The following is a 17,965-nucleotide window of genomic DNA, read 5'->3' on the forward strand; positions in this document are numbered from 1 at the left end:
TCTTTACCTGTTTGTTTTTGCTCTTGCTGGCAAGCTCATTTCTTCAGTGGCATTAGAGCCTACTTCTTAGAGATGGAGGATACCGAAGACCAGCTCAGACAGACACACAGCCTCAGAGACTGAACAACTACTGAAATCCTGGACTTTCCATTGGAAGATAGCCATTGTTGGACTAACTGGACCACAGCCTGTAAGCCACTCTAATAAATCCCATGTGTGTTTGTGTGTGTGTGTGTATACACATATACATGTATGTAGAGAGATAGTATATATAGAAACAGCTTTTAACAAAATAAAGCTCTGAATGAGACTATTACTAATAGTTCTTCAGGAAACTTTTAAAATGTATTAATAATTAGGACAACAAATAATGTTATGGAATTTTATATATGAAAAAAATAACTTTACAGAATTCTTACAGACTTCAAGATATAATAGTTTTTTATCTCTCTCTCTCTCTCTTTTTTTTTTTTTTTTTTTTTTGGTTTTTGTTTTGTTTTGTTTTGTTTTGTTTCAAGACAGGGTTTCTCTGTATAGCCCTGGCTGTCCTGGAACTCACTCTGTAGATCAGGCTGGCCTTGAACTCAGAAATCTGCCTACTTCTGCCTCCCAAGTGCTGGGATCAAAGGCGTGTGCCACCATTGCCCAGCCTGCCTCTGCCTTCTAAGTGCTGGGATTAAAGGCATGTACTACTACCACTATCACCAACTGACTTTTTTTTTTTTTTTTGTCCTTGTATATAGTGAACAACTTACAAATGTGACTGGAAGGATATGGAAATATCCTATTGCATTTAAGAAATTTGGGGGGGGAAAGGGGGGTGGGGGAGGAAGGGGTAGTAGTTACAAGATGCTGAAGAGGAGAAAGGGTATTCACAGAATTGGTTTTAAAAGCCAATACGGCCAACAAGATGGCTGAGCAGGTAAAGATGCTTGCTAGCAAACCTGGCAATCTGAGTTTGACCCCTGAACTTGAAAGGCAAAAGGTAAAAAACGGCTCTGCAAGGAAGTCCTTTGATGTGTACATGCCTGCTGTGGCATATGTATGTACCCTTGTGTGGCATATGAATGTACCCTTGTGTGTATGCCTGCTGTGGCATATGTATGTACCCTTGTGTGGCATATGAATGTACCCTTGTGTGTATGCCTGCTGTGGCATATGCATGTACCCTTGTGTGCATGCCTGCTGTGGCATATGCATGTACCCTTGTGTACATGCCTGCTGTGGCGTATGTACCCTTGTACACACACATCATGAGCATATACAATAATCATAAGGAATATTTAATTCTTAAAGAAGTCAGGGATAAAAATATGCAAAAGAATTTTTTTATTGTATCCAGCAACTTTATAAAGTTGTATATCGTTCTTTTAAGAAATGAGTCTCCTGGAATTATAAACTTTGATGCCATTTTGCATTGAGGATCGAGAATATTTAGTAAGCAACGCACCTATAGTTTGCTTCTCTCCGCACAAATCTCTGTGGAATAAAAATAAATGAACACCATAAACATTTTCAGGAACGTAATATGATACAACGCAGCTCAGTTTATTACTACCTGCTAAAGCCATCTTTCTAATATGTGAGAGCAGTGGCAACTGGAGTAGGCAGATACATGTATCATTTCATTTAACCTTTGTAAGAATAGGTATAATGGGTTATTCGCCCTGTATGAGATACGAGGAAACAAAATCAGGTAGTAAATGAGGTCAAATTTGGCCACCACACATGCATGACTTTAAAGTCCCATATATTATTGTCATTATATCATGTTATCTCTACATTACAAATAGAAGCAATGTGATATGGAGGAGCCTGCCGTTAAAGAACCTGTATCCTACGCTTGCCAAGTGTGAGCTTGTCTAGATTGTCTACCCTTCTTGGACTTTTTATGTACCTCAAAAAGAAGACTGCTTAAAGCATATTGAGAAGGGAGCAGATGACATGGAGAGACGGAGCAAATAGGGCTGTGATACACACACACAAAGGCTTGTGATTTAAAAGCAAAGCTAGCAGCAGTGTTTTAAAAACAGTCAAAGCATAATACGGTCTGAGCTTTAAACAATGAAGGCAATGAGCTGACGATGGAGGCTGGGCAGTGAGAACATGGAGGACTCATTATGCCCTTACTTTGTAAGGTTTAACAATTGGTAGGTGTGATGGTTTGTATATCCTTGGACCAGGGAGTGGCACCATCTGGAGGTGTGGCCTTGTTGGAATAGGTGTGACCTGGTTGGGATGGGTGTGTCACTGTGGGTGTGGGCATAAGATCCTCACCCTATTTGCCTGGAAGTCAGTCTTCCACTAGCAGCCTTTGGATGAAGACATAGAACTCTCAGCTCTACCTGCGCCATGCCTGCCTGGATACTGACATGCACCCACCTTGATGATATGGACTGAACCTCTGAATCTGTAAGCCAGCCCCAATTAAATGTTGTTAAGACTTGCCTTGATCATGGTGTCTGTTCACAGCAGTAAAACCCTAACTAATACAGTAGGTCATGGAAAACATCAACCTCTAAGCTAGAATAAAGATTGTAGTTGGGCCTTGTGGCACAGGTTTGTAAGTCTATAATCTTAGCCTGTTGGGAGTCTGAGGCAGAACTGAGGAATTGAGGTCCTACCTGAAATATGAGTGAGTTCCAGGCAACCCAAGCAGCCTAGTGAGAGCCTGTCTCAAAGTAGAACAGGAGAGGGAGAGGGAGAAAGAAGGAGAAAGAGAGAGGGAGGGAGGGAGGGAGGGAGGGAGGGAGGGAAGAGGAAAGGAAGATAGATAGACAGATAGATAGACAGACAGACAGATAGATAGACAGACTGATGTAAAAGGTTGAGGGTGAGATGACTCAGCAGATGCAGGCATTTATTTAGCCCTAACCCTGACAGCTTGAGTTCAATCTCTGGGATTGAACATTGTAAGAAGAAAGAACTGACTATTAAAAGTTGTCATCCGAGTCTACATATGAGCCATGGCACACTCTTCTCCCTCTCCCACAAATAAACAAGTAGGGTTGAAGACAAAGCTCAGTAGTGGAGAATGTGCCTAGTTCAATCGGGAATTTCCTTACAATGGGGAGAAAAAACCCATGGGGCTGCATTGCAGTCTGGGTGACCCTATAGACTATGTGTCGTGGGGATAACCCAGGATGGGAGAAGAGATAACTTGGCTAAGTCTTAGGAAAGGCCAGAAGAGATGAATCAAGTGCAAAGAAAGGACCAGGGTCATGAGGAGGGACAAAGGAACTGGAGAGATCGTTCAGTGGTTAGGAGCACTTGCTCTACAATCATGAGGACTGGAATTTAAATCCCAGAATGCGTGGTATCAAACCGATTGTTCCCCCAAACATCCCATCTCCAAGAGAAGTAGATACTGGAACCTTAGCCCTAGCCCTAGCCCTAGCTCTAACCCTAACCATAACCCTAACCCTAACTCTTACCCTAGCCCTAACCCTAACCTAGATAGGATAGAGCTTGTGTTGTGGCTAAGAAAGCTCCATGTTACGCTATCTTAGTATACACCAACAGTCCGTCTCTGACTCCAGTCCCTAGAAGATAAGTTCCCAGTAACCCTGACTCAGTGACTTCCACCCAAAAACATACAGCCATGACTATCTACTTGTTATATGACAACTTTTTTTGCTTCTGTAACTTGCTAACACAGATTCTCAAAGATTAGGGATTTTTTTGGGGGGGGGAGGATGTTGTTTGTTTGTTTGTTGTTGTTTTTCGAGACAGGGTTTCTCTGTGTAGCCCTGGCTGGCCTCGAACTCAGAAATCCACCTGCCTCTGCCTCCCAAGTGCTGGGATTAAAGGTGTGCACCACCACTGCCTGACTCAAAGATTGTTTTGAGTTGCCTTAATCACTTAACTTGGCAGAACAGAGCAGAACAGAACAAAGCATGTTTTTACTTGCTTGTATTGAAGATCTTCCTGTGGTTTTTTTCCCCCCTTTTAAAAGTCCTTGTCCAGTCCCCCCCTACATGGCAGTCTCAAAGTTGGCTCAGAAATTGTTTGTCCTCCGAGCAGCTAATCAATAAATCTTGTAATTATAATTAGATTGAGTCTATGGTCTTTTCCCAGGGGTCACAAACTCCATAACACTTGCTAGCTTCAAACCTAGCCATGACAAGTCCCAGGTTTGTGAAAGGGCCTTAGGGAAACGGGCAGAGTGATGGAGGAAGACATCTGCTTCTCCTGGCCTTCCTGTGCATGAGCATCCTCACCCTCACACGTGAACCCAAACTCACCCACACACATAAATACAAACACACCAAAGACAAAAAGAGGAGGTACAACTTATATATTGTACAGGGGAGACCAAAAGGAAAAAGTGCAGACGTGAGGGGGTTAAAGACTTGGCAGTGGGAAAGGAGGCGGTTCCTGTTTAGCTGCTTCAGTTTCCTCAAGGAATGAGATCATAATCTGGGAGTGAAGACAAAATGGGATGTAAGTGGTATCTGAAAAGACTTGATAAAGGTAGAAAGGTTTCATGAGGTATAGTGACGGGCCAGGCTTGGACTGAATTCTATAGAATTCTGGCGATCCCGTGGAGAATTTTCTCCAGAAACTTCAGCTACTGATGTAGGTCATAGAATCGGCAGGAAGTTGGGCTTCACTGAGAGGGAGAGAGAACATGTACAGAGCAGGAGCCAGAGAGAACCCAGAATAAAAAGTGTAGAGAGAAGAGTGATTGCCTGCAAGGTATGCCACAACAGTGGTGGCGGTGCTAATGGATTTCAAAGCTTGGCAGACTAGAAACATCAAGGCTAACTTGCTCTTCTGGACTCTGGCCTCTGCTGTGATATTAAAGATTAATTCAAGAATCAGGTGTAGTAGTGGGTTCCTATAATCCCAGCATTTGAGAAGGTGAGACAGGAAGATCATGAATTGCAGACCAGCCTAACCTACATAATGAGTTTGAGGCTAACCTGGGCTATCAGATGAGACCCTGTCTCAAAACTAAAATAAAATAATAAAATGTATACTAAGTTAAGACAGCTGATGGGCATGGTAGCTCATTCCTGCAACCTCGTCATGGAAAGGAGGATTGGGGCTCAAGGTCATGCTGAGCTATGTAGCAAGCTGAAGGCCAGCCTGAGCTACCTGGGACTGAGCTTCAAAAAGCCAAAGCAAAGCTAAGGAAGAGTGAGCTCAGTGAGTGAGACGCTTACTGTGCAAATGTGAGGACCTGAGCTCTAATCTCCAGAAACCACATAAAGCCGGATGCAATAGCATGCATGAGTCTGTATCCCAGCACTCCCTGATAAGACAGAAGACGGAGACAGGAGAATCTCCAAAAATCACTTGGGCCAGCTGGCCTGGCATAAGCAGCCAAAAACCAACCAACCAAACCAAACCAAACCAACCAACCAAACAAACAAACAAACAAACAAAAAAGACAACAGGAAAACCTGTCTCAAATAAAGTAGAAAGGGAAGATCTTGTCCCTTGTCAATCTTGTCTAAGGTTGTCCTCTGACCTCCACACATTCATCTGCATTCATTTATTCATGCACACATACACATGAATGTGCAGGCACACACTCCCAGATTACATAGATAAATAAATCTAATCAAAAATGACAAAAGTAATGGCTGAGGCAGCAGGCAAGGCAGGAGCTGGCAATCGGTAAGAGGCATTTACCCTTGAAACATGACTTCTCTCCCCCAAGGAACGGTGATTTTGCAGGAAGGAGAGCAGAGAGAGATAATTGTGGAAGGGATGTCAAGCAGAAAAGATAACACACACTCTACCTTCAGAATGGGATATCAGACAATGATAGAGGAGGCCACGTAAGAAAGTTTCCAGGGACACTGTATGCTCAGGGAACATGCAACAATGCCATGTTAAGGTCAGAAATCTAAAACCCTACACAGTAATTTAAAGAATAACTGTCATAACCCATTCTGAATGAATTACTTACTGGATATATGGAGCGATGTCTTCCTCTGTCCACTTTTCTCTTAGAGAGAACAGACTATTAAAACGCTCCTGTGTTCCCTCAGGCAAATCATCTACTTTGAGCAAAAATATGATTTCTGGTCTTGAGTTTCTGTCAACCAGTGCTAAACCCTACAAGAGACAAGAAGTTTGGGAAGAGGAAAAAAAGGCTATGAAAGTAATGATTTCATAATTAAGTATTTCTTTTGCCATTACATTTAACCCAAGGAATTTTAAAATAGCACATATGTGAAACTTTACAGAAAGTCTATCCAGAGGCTTACAGGCAGCATGTTTCATAAAAAGAGTTCCTTTAAGCTTCGATTTCTTTGCCGTCTGCTTGCCAAGATAGCTTTAGTGCTAAATGTCACAAGTGGCCAGTCATTGTCAAATGCAGCAAGTCCTTTCCTTGGCTTCTTGGAGTCACCTTCCCAGCCCCATCTGCTTGCTAATGTCCATTTCTCTTTCCTCTTTTCTTCTCCCTCCACCTCTGACATCATCGACTTCTTTTGCGTGTTACTTAATGTGTAGCTTCCCCAGCCCTCCATCCCATCTTCTTGCCTGTCTCTCCACCTGTCCTGGGTAACCTCATCCTACCCCACAGCCTCTGGTGTCCTTGCTCATGACTGTAACATTTGCATCTTTTACTCAGATACCTCTTCTGAGCCCCAGTCCCTCACATCCAATTACAGCAAACAAACAGCGGCCCCATCCCCACTGCCCCAGTCCCTCACATCCAATTACAGCAGACAGCGGCCCCATCCCCACTGCCCCAGTCCTTCACATCCAATTACAGCAAACAGCGGCCCCATCCCCACTGCCTTGGAGAGGCAGGAAACCTAGGTAACTGAGATTCTGGTGCTCAAACCAGATGTCTAAGTGATCAGGAGTGGCAATAGATGCTAAAGCCTCAAGATTCCCCTACCATCACCATCACCCAATATCTACTTCTATTTTGTTCATTTGTTTTTTATATTTTTTAGTGTGTGTGTGTGTGTGTGTGTAAGTAGGAGAGAAGGGACATGTTCACACAGTAGCACACATATAGAAATCAGAGGACAAATTTAGAGTCCATCATGTGATTCCTAAAGATTAAACTGGGGTTGTCAGGTTTAACAGCAAGCATTTTTACCTACTGAGCCATTTCATACCTCCTCCCTATTATCTATTTCTTTGCTAATATTCTCTGGGGTTTGTTTCCTTGTTTTTGAGACAGGGTCTTCTCTAGCCCAGGCTGACATACACTCATTGTGTAGTTAAGGGTGATTTTGAACTTCTGATCCTCTGGCCTCTACCCTACATGCTGGGTTACAAGCATACATCACCATGCTTAATGTTTTATGAGTTGCTGGGATTGAACTCAGGGCTCTGTGGGTACTGGCTAAGTACTCTACCAACTATGCTACAGTGGCCGCCCAGCAACTATCCTTTCCTTCAGCCCCACTCTCCCATACTTCCCTTTCCCTCCTTCCCTTTCCACCTGTGTTTTAAGTCTAAGTTTGTGTACCTTTCTGTCATAAACCCTAACTTAGGACAGACTGCTTATGTAGCATTCACAAAGCCCTACATCTGATCCCCAACACTGCTTAAAACCAGTAGTTTCACATGCAGCAGATCCAGTGCATGCGAACTAAAGCTAGGGAGATCAGACGCTAGTTAAGGCTGTCTGTGATTATATAAGAGAGTTCAAGGCTAGCCTGGAACATACAAAGTTCTGCCATAGAAAGAAACAAAGAATGAGAGGAAGGAAAGAAGGAAAGAAGGAAGGAAGGAAGGAAGGAAGGGAGGGAGGGAGGGAGGGAGGGAGGGAGGAAGGAAGGTAGGTGAATGTGTATGCCTAATAAACTAACTTTTCTTCAAAAAAGTTTAAGTGATACGATTCTATATAAAGTATTCCTCTGTAAGTACTGGGAAGGTTAAAGGACTCTGTGGTGGGAGTAAATGAAGACTGTACACCTACTGGGTATCTAGGAAAATAAAATAGCTGAGATTCTGGTATTCAGCTCCAGGACAAGAATCACCTCCCCGCCGGGCGTGGTGGCGCACGCCTTTAATCCCAGCACTCGGGAGGCAGGGGCAGGCGGATTTCTGAGTTCGAGGCCAGCCTGGTCTACAAAGTGAGCTCCAGGACAGCCAGGGCTAAACAGAGAAACCCTGTCTCGAAAAACCAAAATAAATAAAATAATAAAAAAAAAAAAAGAATCACCTCCCCTAGTCAGACACCACCTGGAGAATCCCAGGCACAGCCCCCAGAGGCCTTACCCTGAGCTGATCAAGGCGAGTTGTCATTCCCTCGGGAACACTCTGCTGCCACACTTCCTGAAACTCTGCCAGATTAAACTTCACGGCATTCTGCAGCAGCATCTCCGCGGTCACTCTGCATATTTTGTCAGCGTCCAATTCAAAATAGACTTCATCTAAGGCAAAGGTTGATCAGACAGGGTCAGACATCTTCTCCTGTTAAATGGCATTTGTGTAGTTACTGTTTGTGTGTACCTGCATGTACATGTGTAGGCTTGTGTGTGTTCCCAAATGAAGGAGGAGGTCAGATGACAACATTCAGGAGTCTGTTCTCACCTTGTCACCAGGCCTGGCTCAGCCATCTCGCCTCGCTGCCACTGTATTGGCTTATTGTGATGGTTTGTATATGCTCGGTCCAGGAAGTGGCACTATTAGAAGGTGTGGCCCTGTTGGAGTAGGTGTGTCACTGTGGGTGTGGGCTTTAAGACCCTCATCCTAGCTGCCTGGAAGCAAGTAATCTGCTAGCAGCCTTCAGATGAAGATGTAGAGCTCTCAGCTCTGCCTGCACCATGCCTGCCTGGATGCTGCCATGCTCCTGCCTTGATCGTGATGGACTGAACCTCTGAACTTGTAAGCCAGATCCAATTAAATGTTGTTCTTATAGGAGCTGCCTTGGTCATGATGTCTGTTCACAGCAGTAAAACCTGAACTAAGACACTTATCATCCATTACAATACCAGCACTTCCTTTAACTCAACGAAAGGCCTTGGAAGGAACCATGAGCTGTGCTCACCTCGCACAGCCCCACTGTTCTTATTACCACCATCATACCTGTCCATCACACAGGTTACAACACCCACCAGGATACTCCCCACTCCTCACCTTTGTCCACGTATCTCTTTCCGTAGCATTTAAGACAGTGTTCAATCATTTCCCTGAAAATTTAAAGCACACAAAAGAACCTATGAACATTTTAAAGATATGTTAAACCCCGTTGCCACACTAAAAACTTAAGATATCAATTAAGGATTTGAAATATTAAATTCCTTTGATGCCAAATAAGACTTCAGAACTTACTTAAATATTCTGGGAACTGCTTCATGCCAAGGCCTGGTCTACCAAAATTAGCATGAATTATGTACTCATATATTTGTTGTTATACCAAAGCTCAAATTACAACCAGCAATTTTTTTTTGAGTGACCAAAATAAAAAGTAGAAATGATGGTGTAGATGTATTCACCTCAGTGACCCAAAATCTCAAATCCTTTCTAGCTGTATATTTTTAAGTTCTCCCCCTGGGGCTACAGAGCAGCTCAGAGGTTAAGAGCACTCGCTGTTTTTACAGAAGAGCCATGTTCCGTTCCCAGCACCCACCTGGGGGCTCAGAACCCTCAGTTAACTCCAGGTCCAGGAGATCTGATGCCCTCTTCTGACCTGTGCAGGCAGCCTGTGCACATGCATACATGCAGGCAAAAAGTCTCATACACACAAAATAAAAATAAACGTTTTAAAATTTTTCTATAATATCAGAATGTAAATGCTATGTCCTCAGTTTACTTCTAGTATGAAAAAAAAAAGTGTTCACTGTCTTTTTTTTTTTAAAGATTTATTTATTTTTATTATATGTAAGTACACTGTAGCTGTCTTCAGACACTCCAGAAGAGGGCACCAGATCTCATTACGGATGGTTGTGAGCCACCATGTGGTTGCTGGGATTAGAACTCTGGACCTTCGGAAGAGCAGTAGGGTGCTCTTACCCACTGAGCCATCTCACCAGCCCGTTCACTGTCTTAAAGAAATCTGCAGAGGCAAATAACGCGAATACTCACTCTGGCTCCAAAGGTCCAAGCTCCTGCAGGCACACAGTCAAGGGGACTCTATCCAAAGACCAGGATTCAGAATCCACAAGCTGAGTCACGTGGTTCAGAAGTTTGATCTCATAATCAAACTCAAGAATCCTCCAGTAACCTGCAAATTCCAAGGAACACTGTAAGCGAAGTATAATCATTTAATACCCATAAGGCATTGCATTGATTACTGTTATTTGTCAACAAGATACAACCCAGAGTCCCCTGAGAGAGACTCTCTGAGAGGGACGGCCTGAGGTAATCTGTGTGGTGTGATGCTGTTGATCACAACTCTCTGACCACAGCTATGTGAAAACAACTAGTTCTCCCAGCACAAAGAAGTCCAGTTCACCGCAGAAGTGACAGTTCTGCGAAGGTGTGGACAAGAAAAATAACCATCAGCAATCAAGATGGCTTCCCCTCTTCCTAAGGAAACTACATATATACACAGTGGAATTTTCTTCAGCAGTAAAGAAGGAAGTGAGGACAGCTGATAAAAAATGGATCTAAGTGGAGAACACAGTATGTTAAGAGAAATGAACTAGACAAGAAAGACAAGTATGTTTTCTCCAATATATAGAATCTAGATTTATATTGTATGTGTGTGAGTAGATACACATTATATGTAAGGTGTAAAAGCAGAAACAGCGTTATATCTAGATTTAAATTGTGTGTGTGTGTGTGTGTGTGTGTGTGTGTAGATATACATTTGTATGCAAAATGTAAAAGCAGAATTATAAGGAGAATTATAATCCTGTAAGGAAGCCGTCTAATGGGAATGGAGAAGGAAAAGAGACTAAGGAAATATATATGCCATTAAGCCAGAAGGAAGTCTGTCTCCAGGGGAGGTGACAGAGGAGGCAGTGGAAGAGTGGCTGAGAACAAGCCACAATGATGCATACGCATGAAAATGGTACAGGGGAATCTGTCTCTTTGTATGCTAACCATAAAATTAATTTGAAAAAAAAAAGACACTTGTCCCCATTTCAGAAGAAATCTGAATTGCAGCTGGATGTGGTAGTGTGGACCTATGATCCCAGAACTATGGAAGCTGAGGCAGAGGAATCTCAAACGTCCAAGTTCAAGTTCTAAGCCATCCAGAGCTACAGAGCAACAGCCTACAAGAATGTAACATTTCAAAATTGGTGGCACAGCCACCACTTGCAAATACACCCTCAAGTTTATAGCTATCATTTTTCACTGAAATTTTCGATTCTTATTCTGGGAAACGGAAAGAATCCCTAAGAAAGAAACTGTGTGAAGGAAAGCCAGGAAAGAAAGCCAGGTGTCATTTATGCATTTCCCTACTAAAACTTTATCTGCTGCTATGAAAATGAATTTGAAAAACATCATTGAAATACATTATTTGGTTTGCCTACCTCGCTTTAACTTTGAGTGGAATCGGCCTCCATATGCCATGGTAATTACCAGGAGGCATTCTTAATTAAAATCCTTGTCTTAAATGCTTAAGACCACATGAGCAAATGGGTTTCAAGCAACCACACAAAGGCTAAAATGCTTCTGGTTAGTTCTTAAATGGGCACGAAGTGCTTTATTTAACAAATGTTACCGCATTGAAGGGGTTAGGTACATGAAAGCTAATCTGGTTTGGAAGATTTTGAACAAACTGCAATCCACTGAACCACACCGGTTTCCCTCTTCCTAATGAATAGGTTGAAGAATCAAGATGTTTCTCTAGGCAAGCTAAGAGTGGGCACACAGCCTTTTAACATCAGCACCTGGGAAGCAGAGGCAGGAAGATTTTTATGAGTTCAAGACTAGCTTGATCTATTTAGTTAAATTCCAGGCTATCTGCGGCTCTGTAGTGAGACCCTGCCTCAAAGATAGATAGATAGATAGATAGATAGATAGATAGATAGATAGATAGATAGACAAACAGACAAAGCCGGGCGTGGTGGCACATGCCTTTAATCCCAGCACTCGGGAGGCAGAGGCAGGCAGATTTCTGAGTTCGAGGCCAGCCTGGTCTACAAAGTGAGTTCCAGGATAGCCAGGGCTACACAGAGAAACCCTGTCTCGAAAAACCAAAAAAAAAAAAAAAAAAAAAAAAAAAAAAACAGACAAGCAAACAGACCAACAGACAGACATATAAAAGTCAAAGTGGGCACACAGATGCATATAAACATGGACTCAGAAATGAGTATAGATCCAGACTCTGACAGAAATGCTATATTCCAGAGCAGAAGACAATCAACACCTCAAAGGCACCACAGAACTCCTCCATCAACTGCTGGGATTAACCTCTTTTAGGCGCATTTTAAATGATAAATAATGCATGTTCGTCAATGCATTGGCATTGGTATATGAAGAAGCACAGCTCTCATTCCAAGCTATCTAGAAATCTAATGAAATTGTTGAACTGACTCTGAACTAGGAGTCCAAAGGTTTGGCACCGATGCAATGACTGTCCTTCGATCAGCACAATCCCAGACCCTAGCTAGGCCTTGATTTTCTTACCTACTTAAAAACTGATTTAAATGAAAAGATCTACTTGATATTCAAGGTCCTTTAAAGAGAAAGGCCTGTAGTGAGCGGTTACAATGTCACTGGTCACAGACTGACAGACTGACCTCATGTAAGGATCATCTTATAGCCGATTCCATATCCCAAACATTGTCAGTGTTTGTGTGTGTGTGTGTGTGTGTGTGTGTGCATGTGTGTGTTCATGTGTGTGTGCATGTGCATATGTGTGTGTGTCTATGTGTGTGCATGTGTGTGTGTGTGTGTGTGTGTGTGTATGTGTGCATGTGTGTGTATTGGGATTCAAACACAAGGCCTCACCCACACTCAGCAAGTACTCATCTGCTCGTATTATCATTACCTTTGAAGATAAAAGGAAATTAGACAAGCATACACCATGGGGAAGAGGCTCAAAGCCTCTCTCTTGCATATGCTACAGTTCCACCATTATAAACGGTACTAGTTACACTACCTCCAATCTCACAGGCATTTAGGACTTGTAACTGAGCCATTATCTCCTCCTCACTTGCCTGAATATGATTAAGCAAATCTTCAGTTGTATACTGAAACAAACAAAACAGACACACATTCTCATGATTTGGGAACAACAGCTTTTTTTTTTTTCCCCCCGAGACAGGGTTTCTCTGTATACCCCTGGCTGTCCTGGAACTCACTTTGTAGACCAGGCTGGCCTCGAACTCAGAAATCCGCCTGCCTCTGCCTCCCAAGTGCTGGGATTAAAGGCCGCCCAGCCAACAACTGCTTTCTTAATCTTCTTGTTGAGTTTTGGAGAATAAAAGGAGCCTGAAGCACACAGTAGAACCAAGTGGTTTCCCATCCAAGTCCTAACTCAGCCCCGCCCTGCTCCGTTTTCCTTTTTACCTCTGTTCTAATCCAATCAAGGCAATATTGTGAGACAGGGATTACAGTGGGCTGTACCAGCAGGCCAGGCTCCTGCTTCCCTTCAGAGGTCACATGAAGTCCAGCCCATTTACATGGCAGCAGCCTTAACAGCCTGCCGCTTTCTATCTTGCCAGACCGTTTCATATTTGAAACTTTTATCATGTACGTTTTAAAGAAGTGAGACTGCCACCCATGATAATAAGGTATGGTGGCACACACACCTACAGTCCTAGCACATGAAGAAGCAGAGGCAGAGGGATAGCTACGAGTTCTGGGTCAGCCAAGTCTACAGAGTGAGATTCTCAACCTCCCCCTGTCTCCCTGCCAAATTTTAAACTTTTAAAAAATTAATTACATTTTAAAATTTCAAATAAAACCAGAAAATACAATTCTTACTTTTGAACGGCTTGCATCCTCTTCTTTCTGACTGTCGGGGCCTTCGTAGGCATTTTCCATTAGAAGTCTCTTTAGCTTTTTTATCTTAGGTCTGCATCTTCTTAATTCCCAATAATTATTAGAGAAGCCAAAGATCTAGAAATCACAATGCAGCCTTCAGTGACCTTTCCAAAGATAAAACATTTCCACAGAGTGCTCCTTGCTCAAGAACACACAAAAGGCAGCTGTGGACCCTTTCTGGGCTTCCGTGACAATTCCACCAACCAGATGGGAACAACTGAACATATAAAGTCAGTAAGAGAAGTGCCAAGCACAGGCATGCACAGTGGTACATAGAATATGTGAAGACCAAACATCCATACGCATAAATAAAAAAATAGAATAAAATAAAACCTCCAAAAATCAAAAACAGGGCTTGGCGTGGCAGCACATGTTTCTAATCCCAGCACTCAGGAGATAAAGGGAGGTGGATTTCCAGGCCAGCCTGGTCTATAAATGAATTCTAGGCCAGCCTGGGGTATATAGCGAGACCTTGTCTCAAAAAGACAAAACAAGTAAACAAAGATAGCAACCACAGTGGGGGATCTGCCTAGTCCTAGCCCTCAGAAAGGAAGTTCAAGATCAGCCTGGGCTACAGTGAAAGATGGTCTCAAAACACAACAGGATGGAAAGGGGGCTCAATGCTAGAGTACTTGCCCAGCGTGCCACAATGCCCTGGGTCTGACCCCGAGCACTACCGTATAAACCAGGTATGGGGGCAGAAGGCCTGAGACCCCAGCATGTGGGGTTTGGGAACAGGATGATCTGAAGTTCAGGGTCACCCTCAGCTGTATGGCAAGTTTAAGGCTAGCCTGAGCTACATGTGTCACACATCCGGTTTCACACACACACACCCGGCAGCTAACAATTATCTGTAACTCCAGTTCCAAGAGGATCTGACACCCTCTTCTGGCCTCCAAGGGCATGCACATGGTTCACAGACATGCCTGCAGGCAAGACACCCCCCACCACGCATACACAAACACCAACACAATTTTTACAAAATAAATTAAATATTTTTTTTTAAAAAAAGAATGAGTTACCTAATAAACTCACTACATTAAGAGAAAGACCAGCCGGGCGTGGTGGTGCACGCCTTTTATCCCAGCACTCGGGAGGCAGAGGCAGGGGCAGGCGGATTTCTGAGTTCAAGGCCAGCCTGGTCTACAAAGTGAGTTCCAGGACAGCCAGGGCTGCACAGAGAAACCCTGTCTGGAAAAAACAAAAAAAAGAGAAAGACCATACGAGTGGGGGTGGGGGGGAGTAGAAATATAAAGAGAATTTACAAATTCAAAAACTAAAAGAATACTGAGGAATGTCAAACTCTAGTAAAGACAGTTTATATATTACCTGTGACAACACATATCTTATATCAAAAGTTTTTAACCGCCGGGCGTGGTGGCACACACCTTTAATCCCAGCACTGGGGAGGCCGAGGCAGGCAGATTTCTGAGTTTGAGGCCAGCCTGGTCTACAAAGTGAGTTCCAGGACAGCCAGGGCTGCACAGAGAAACCGTGTCTCGGAAAAAAAAAAAAAAGGTTTTAACCAAAGTCAAGCTTGGAACACAAACTGCCACTGTCAGACTCCAGACTCAGGTACAAAGCGGTACCTCCGTGTGAACGACGGTACTTGGTGTTTCCTCCCCCTTCAGCTGGTCTGGAGTTTTGCATCCAGGGATGAAAAGCAGCATGTTGGATGTGTCTGCTATCTTCAGGTCGTAGGTTTTGTCTTTACTGCACAACACAGCCTGTTCATCCTTATCTCCTCGGATCACAAAGCTACAGGCAAATGGAGGAGGAAAGGCATGGCTTATTGAGACTCTAGTGGATAGCTCACTTTAAATAACTCCCAAATCGGGGACTAGAGAGATGGCTCAGCGATTAAGAGCACTGACTGCTCTTCCAAAGGTCCTGAGTTCAATTCCCAACAACCACATGGTGGCTCACAACCACCCATAAGAGATCTGATGCCCTCTTCTGGGGTGTCTGAGGACAGCTACAGTGTACTTACATATAATAAATAAATAAATCTAAAAAAAAAAAAAAAAAAAAAGAAAGAAATAGAAAATAACTCCCAAATCCAGTGGCTTCTAGATTTAAAATTAAACCTTGGGAGTGTGGTGCTTTGAAAGAGGACTCCCCCACCCCCAAACACAGGCTCAGATATTTGAACACTTGGTCCCCAGTCCACAGAGGAGGAGTTAGGAGGTGTAGCCTTACTGGAGGAAGTATGTCACTGAGGGGAAGCTCTGAGAGTAAGAGCCTTGCCCACTTGCAGTTCAGTCACTCAGCTTTGTGCTTGCCATAAAAGACATGATCTCAGCCTAGGTTTTAAAATCCAAGGTCTTGGCAGCAACTTTGTAGTTGACCCAGAATTAAAAACAGTTCCAGATCTTCAGTAAGTGACCCCAACCAACCCCGGGCTACACGCAGCAGTCTGCATTAGGCTTTAAACTTCTGTCTCGTTTGTCCCATCTGCGGTTCAAGGAGAAGAAACCCAAGTGGCAAGCCAAGAACTCTCTCTACAGGCACTGCTACTACATTCTGAGATAGAACGAGTGTTCTGTGGAGTACTTGGCATCAGTACTGAGCCCTTCAAAACTCCCTGGAGCTTCCTTCTTGACACTCTCCCGCTGACACCTGGCTCTAAATTCGCAGGAGTCCCGCTAACAAGGCAGTCTAGCAGAGGCTGAATCCTCCTGACAGATGACAGCAAGCTGAGGACCCGCCCACCGGTCTGTTCGGGCCCAATCAAAGCAGCTCTCTGGACCAGTTCCTCCTTCCGAGTTTCCCCGGCTACACGGGGCGGGTAGGCGGCCTCTGTAAGGCCGGGGAATCCGCGTTCCTGGGCCCCACCATCCCGGCTCACCTGTCCCCAGCCTCCAGCTGCTGGCACAGTGCTGGTTCCAGCTCCAGGAGGCAGAAGTCGCCGGTGGCCGCGCCGCCGGTCCCGGAGCCGAAGCTCAGGCAGTGCACCGTGGGCAGCAGCTCGGCGGCGTTCAGCTTGGCGACCTGCAGCGTCGCATCCACTTCCTCGCGGGTCCTCCGGGAAGCGCTCGGCTGGGACATCTCGCAGCACGGAGAGGGGTGTGTCCTGGACCCCGACTCCCGGGACTTCAAAAGCGCGCCAAATCCGCCGGAGCCGACTTCCGGGGCGGGGCGGGGCGGGGCGGGGCGTGTCCCGAGAAAGTCGGAAAGCATCGGGACTCGCGAGTCCTTCTGCAGCCCACTGACTGCGTGCAAGTCCCAGATTGCTGAGGAGAAGCAGGGTTTCCCCCATGAGGATTCCAGGAAGGTCATGTTAGCAATTCTGGGTCCCCACGGGGCCAAGCACGGCTCTTGCACTCACTCCTTCCGCCACCCTGTGCCCACCCCCTTCTTTCCCGCCAAAGCTCCTTTCCCTCGCTTACTGTGGTGGGTCCTGTGATGAGCTATCTGTGCAGAATTTCATTAAGCAGTTACCACAACCCAGTAAGGCAGGATCCTGTTGATCCTGTCATGCAGAAGCGAGCAGAATGCTTGCCAATGGTGGCGCAGCCTTGAGATGGCAAAGTCTGAATCCAGCTTGATGTATGGTGGCTCCAAAATAGCCTGCCCAGTGTTGTGCAGGACCAAGAACCAGATCCTGGCAGAATAAGATGTCATTTGTTTGGACTTCGAGACCATCCTAGATGGAAGGTAGCTTGCCTTCCGTTCGTTAAATACTTCATTTAGGCTAAGTGGCGCTTGAGACTTCTACACAGAAACAGCCCGCCTGGTATGCTCCTGGGAGAGTCTGGCTAACTCAGCATTACAGGGTGTGATGTTTTCTTTTACAATGACGTGAAACTGTTTTAAGATGAAAACCCATTCATAGACTCACATCCATGCACCTGAAACTGATGTGCGAGTTCTCTAAGGGATGCTGCCGGCAGACCCCTGCAGACTGGCCACTCATAAAAGTTGAAACAGTAAAAGGAATGAATAATTGTCTTCTGAGAGGGTGGTTTCCCATTCCTTCCTGTAAAACAAACAAATGAATAAATAAATAAAAAGGGAGGCCAAGGTGACCCCAGTCCATCAGGTTAAAAACCGACAAGAGCCAGGTAGTGCTGGCTCCATACTTTTTTTTTTTTTTTTT

The 17,965-nt window shown here is 44.4% G+C and overlaps 1 protein-coding gene across 1 annotated transcript; it reads right to left on the reverse strand.

The window, feature by feature from the left end:
• Positions 1–1,314: 1,314 nt before the first annotated feature.
• Positions 1,315–16,974, reverse strand: Dscc1 (DNA replication and sister chromatid cohesion 1). Its single transcript, XM_021184073.1, has 9 exons — positions 16,715–16,974; positions 15,456–15,624; positions 13,807–13,941; positions 12,980–13,070; positions 10,009–10,147; positions 9,061–9,113; positions 8,200–8,354; positions 5,921–6,069; positions 1,315–1,479 (listed from the first exon to the last, which is right to left on the reverse strand). The coding sequence occupies exons 1-9, from the start codon at positions 16,912–16,914 to the stop codon at positions 1,371–1,373; spliced, it is 1,200 nt and encodes a 399-aa protein (XP_021039732.1). The 5' UTR covers positions 16,915–16,974; the 3' UTR covers positions 1,315–1,370.
• Positions 16,975–17,965: the final 991 nt, after the last annotated feature.

Source organism: Mus caroli, chromosome 15, assembly GCF_900094665.2.
Source record: "Mus caroli chromosome 15, CAROLI_EIJ_v1.1, whole genome shotgun sequence".
In the NCBI taxonomy this organism is placed as follows: Eukaryota; Metazoa; Chordata; class Mammalia; order Rodentia; family Muridae; genus Mus; species Mus caroli.

What these genes read in the sequence shown, in the direction of transcription:
- Dscc1 (XM_021184073.1), bottom strand. Translation starts at nt 16,914, where the DNA reads ATGTCCCAGCCGAGCGCTTCCCGGAGGACCCGCGAGGAAGTGGATGCG. An exon ending in GTACCGTCGTTCACACGGAG is followed by an intron (nt 13,942 to 15,455) that starts GTACCGCTTTGT and finishes TGTGATTTCTAG; the next exon opens with ATCTTTGGCTTCTCTAATAA. An exon ending in AGGATGCAAGCCGTTCAAAA is followed by an intron (nt 13,071 to 13,806) that starts GTAAGAATTGTA and finishes TGTTTGTTTCAG; the next exon opens with TATACAACTGAAGATTTGCT.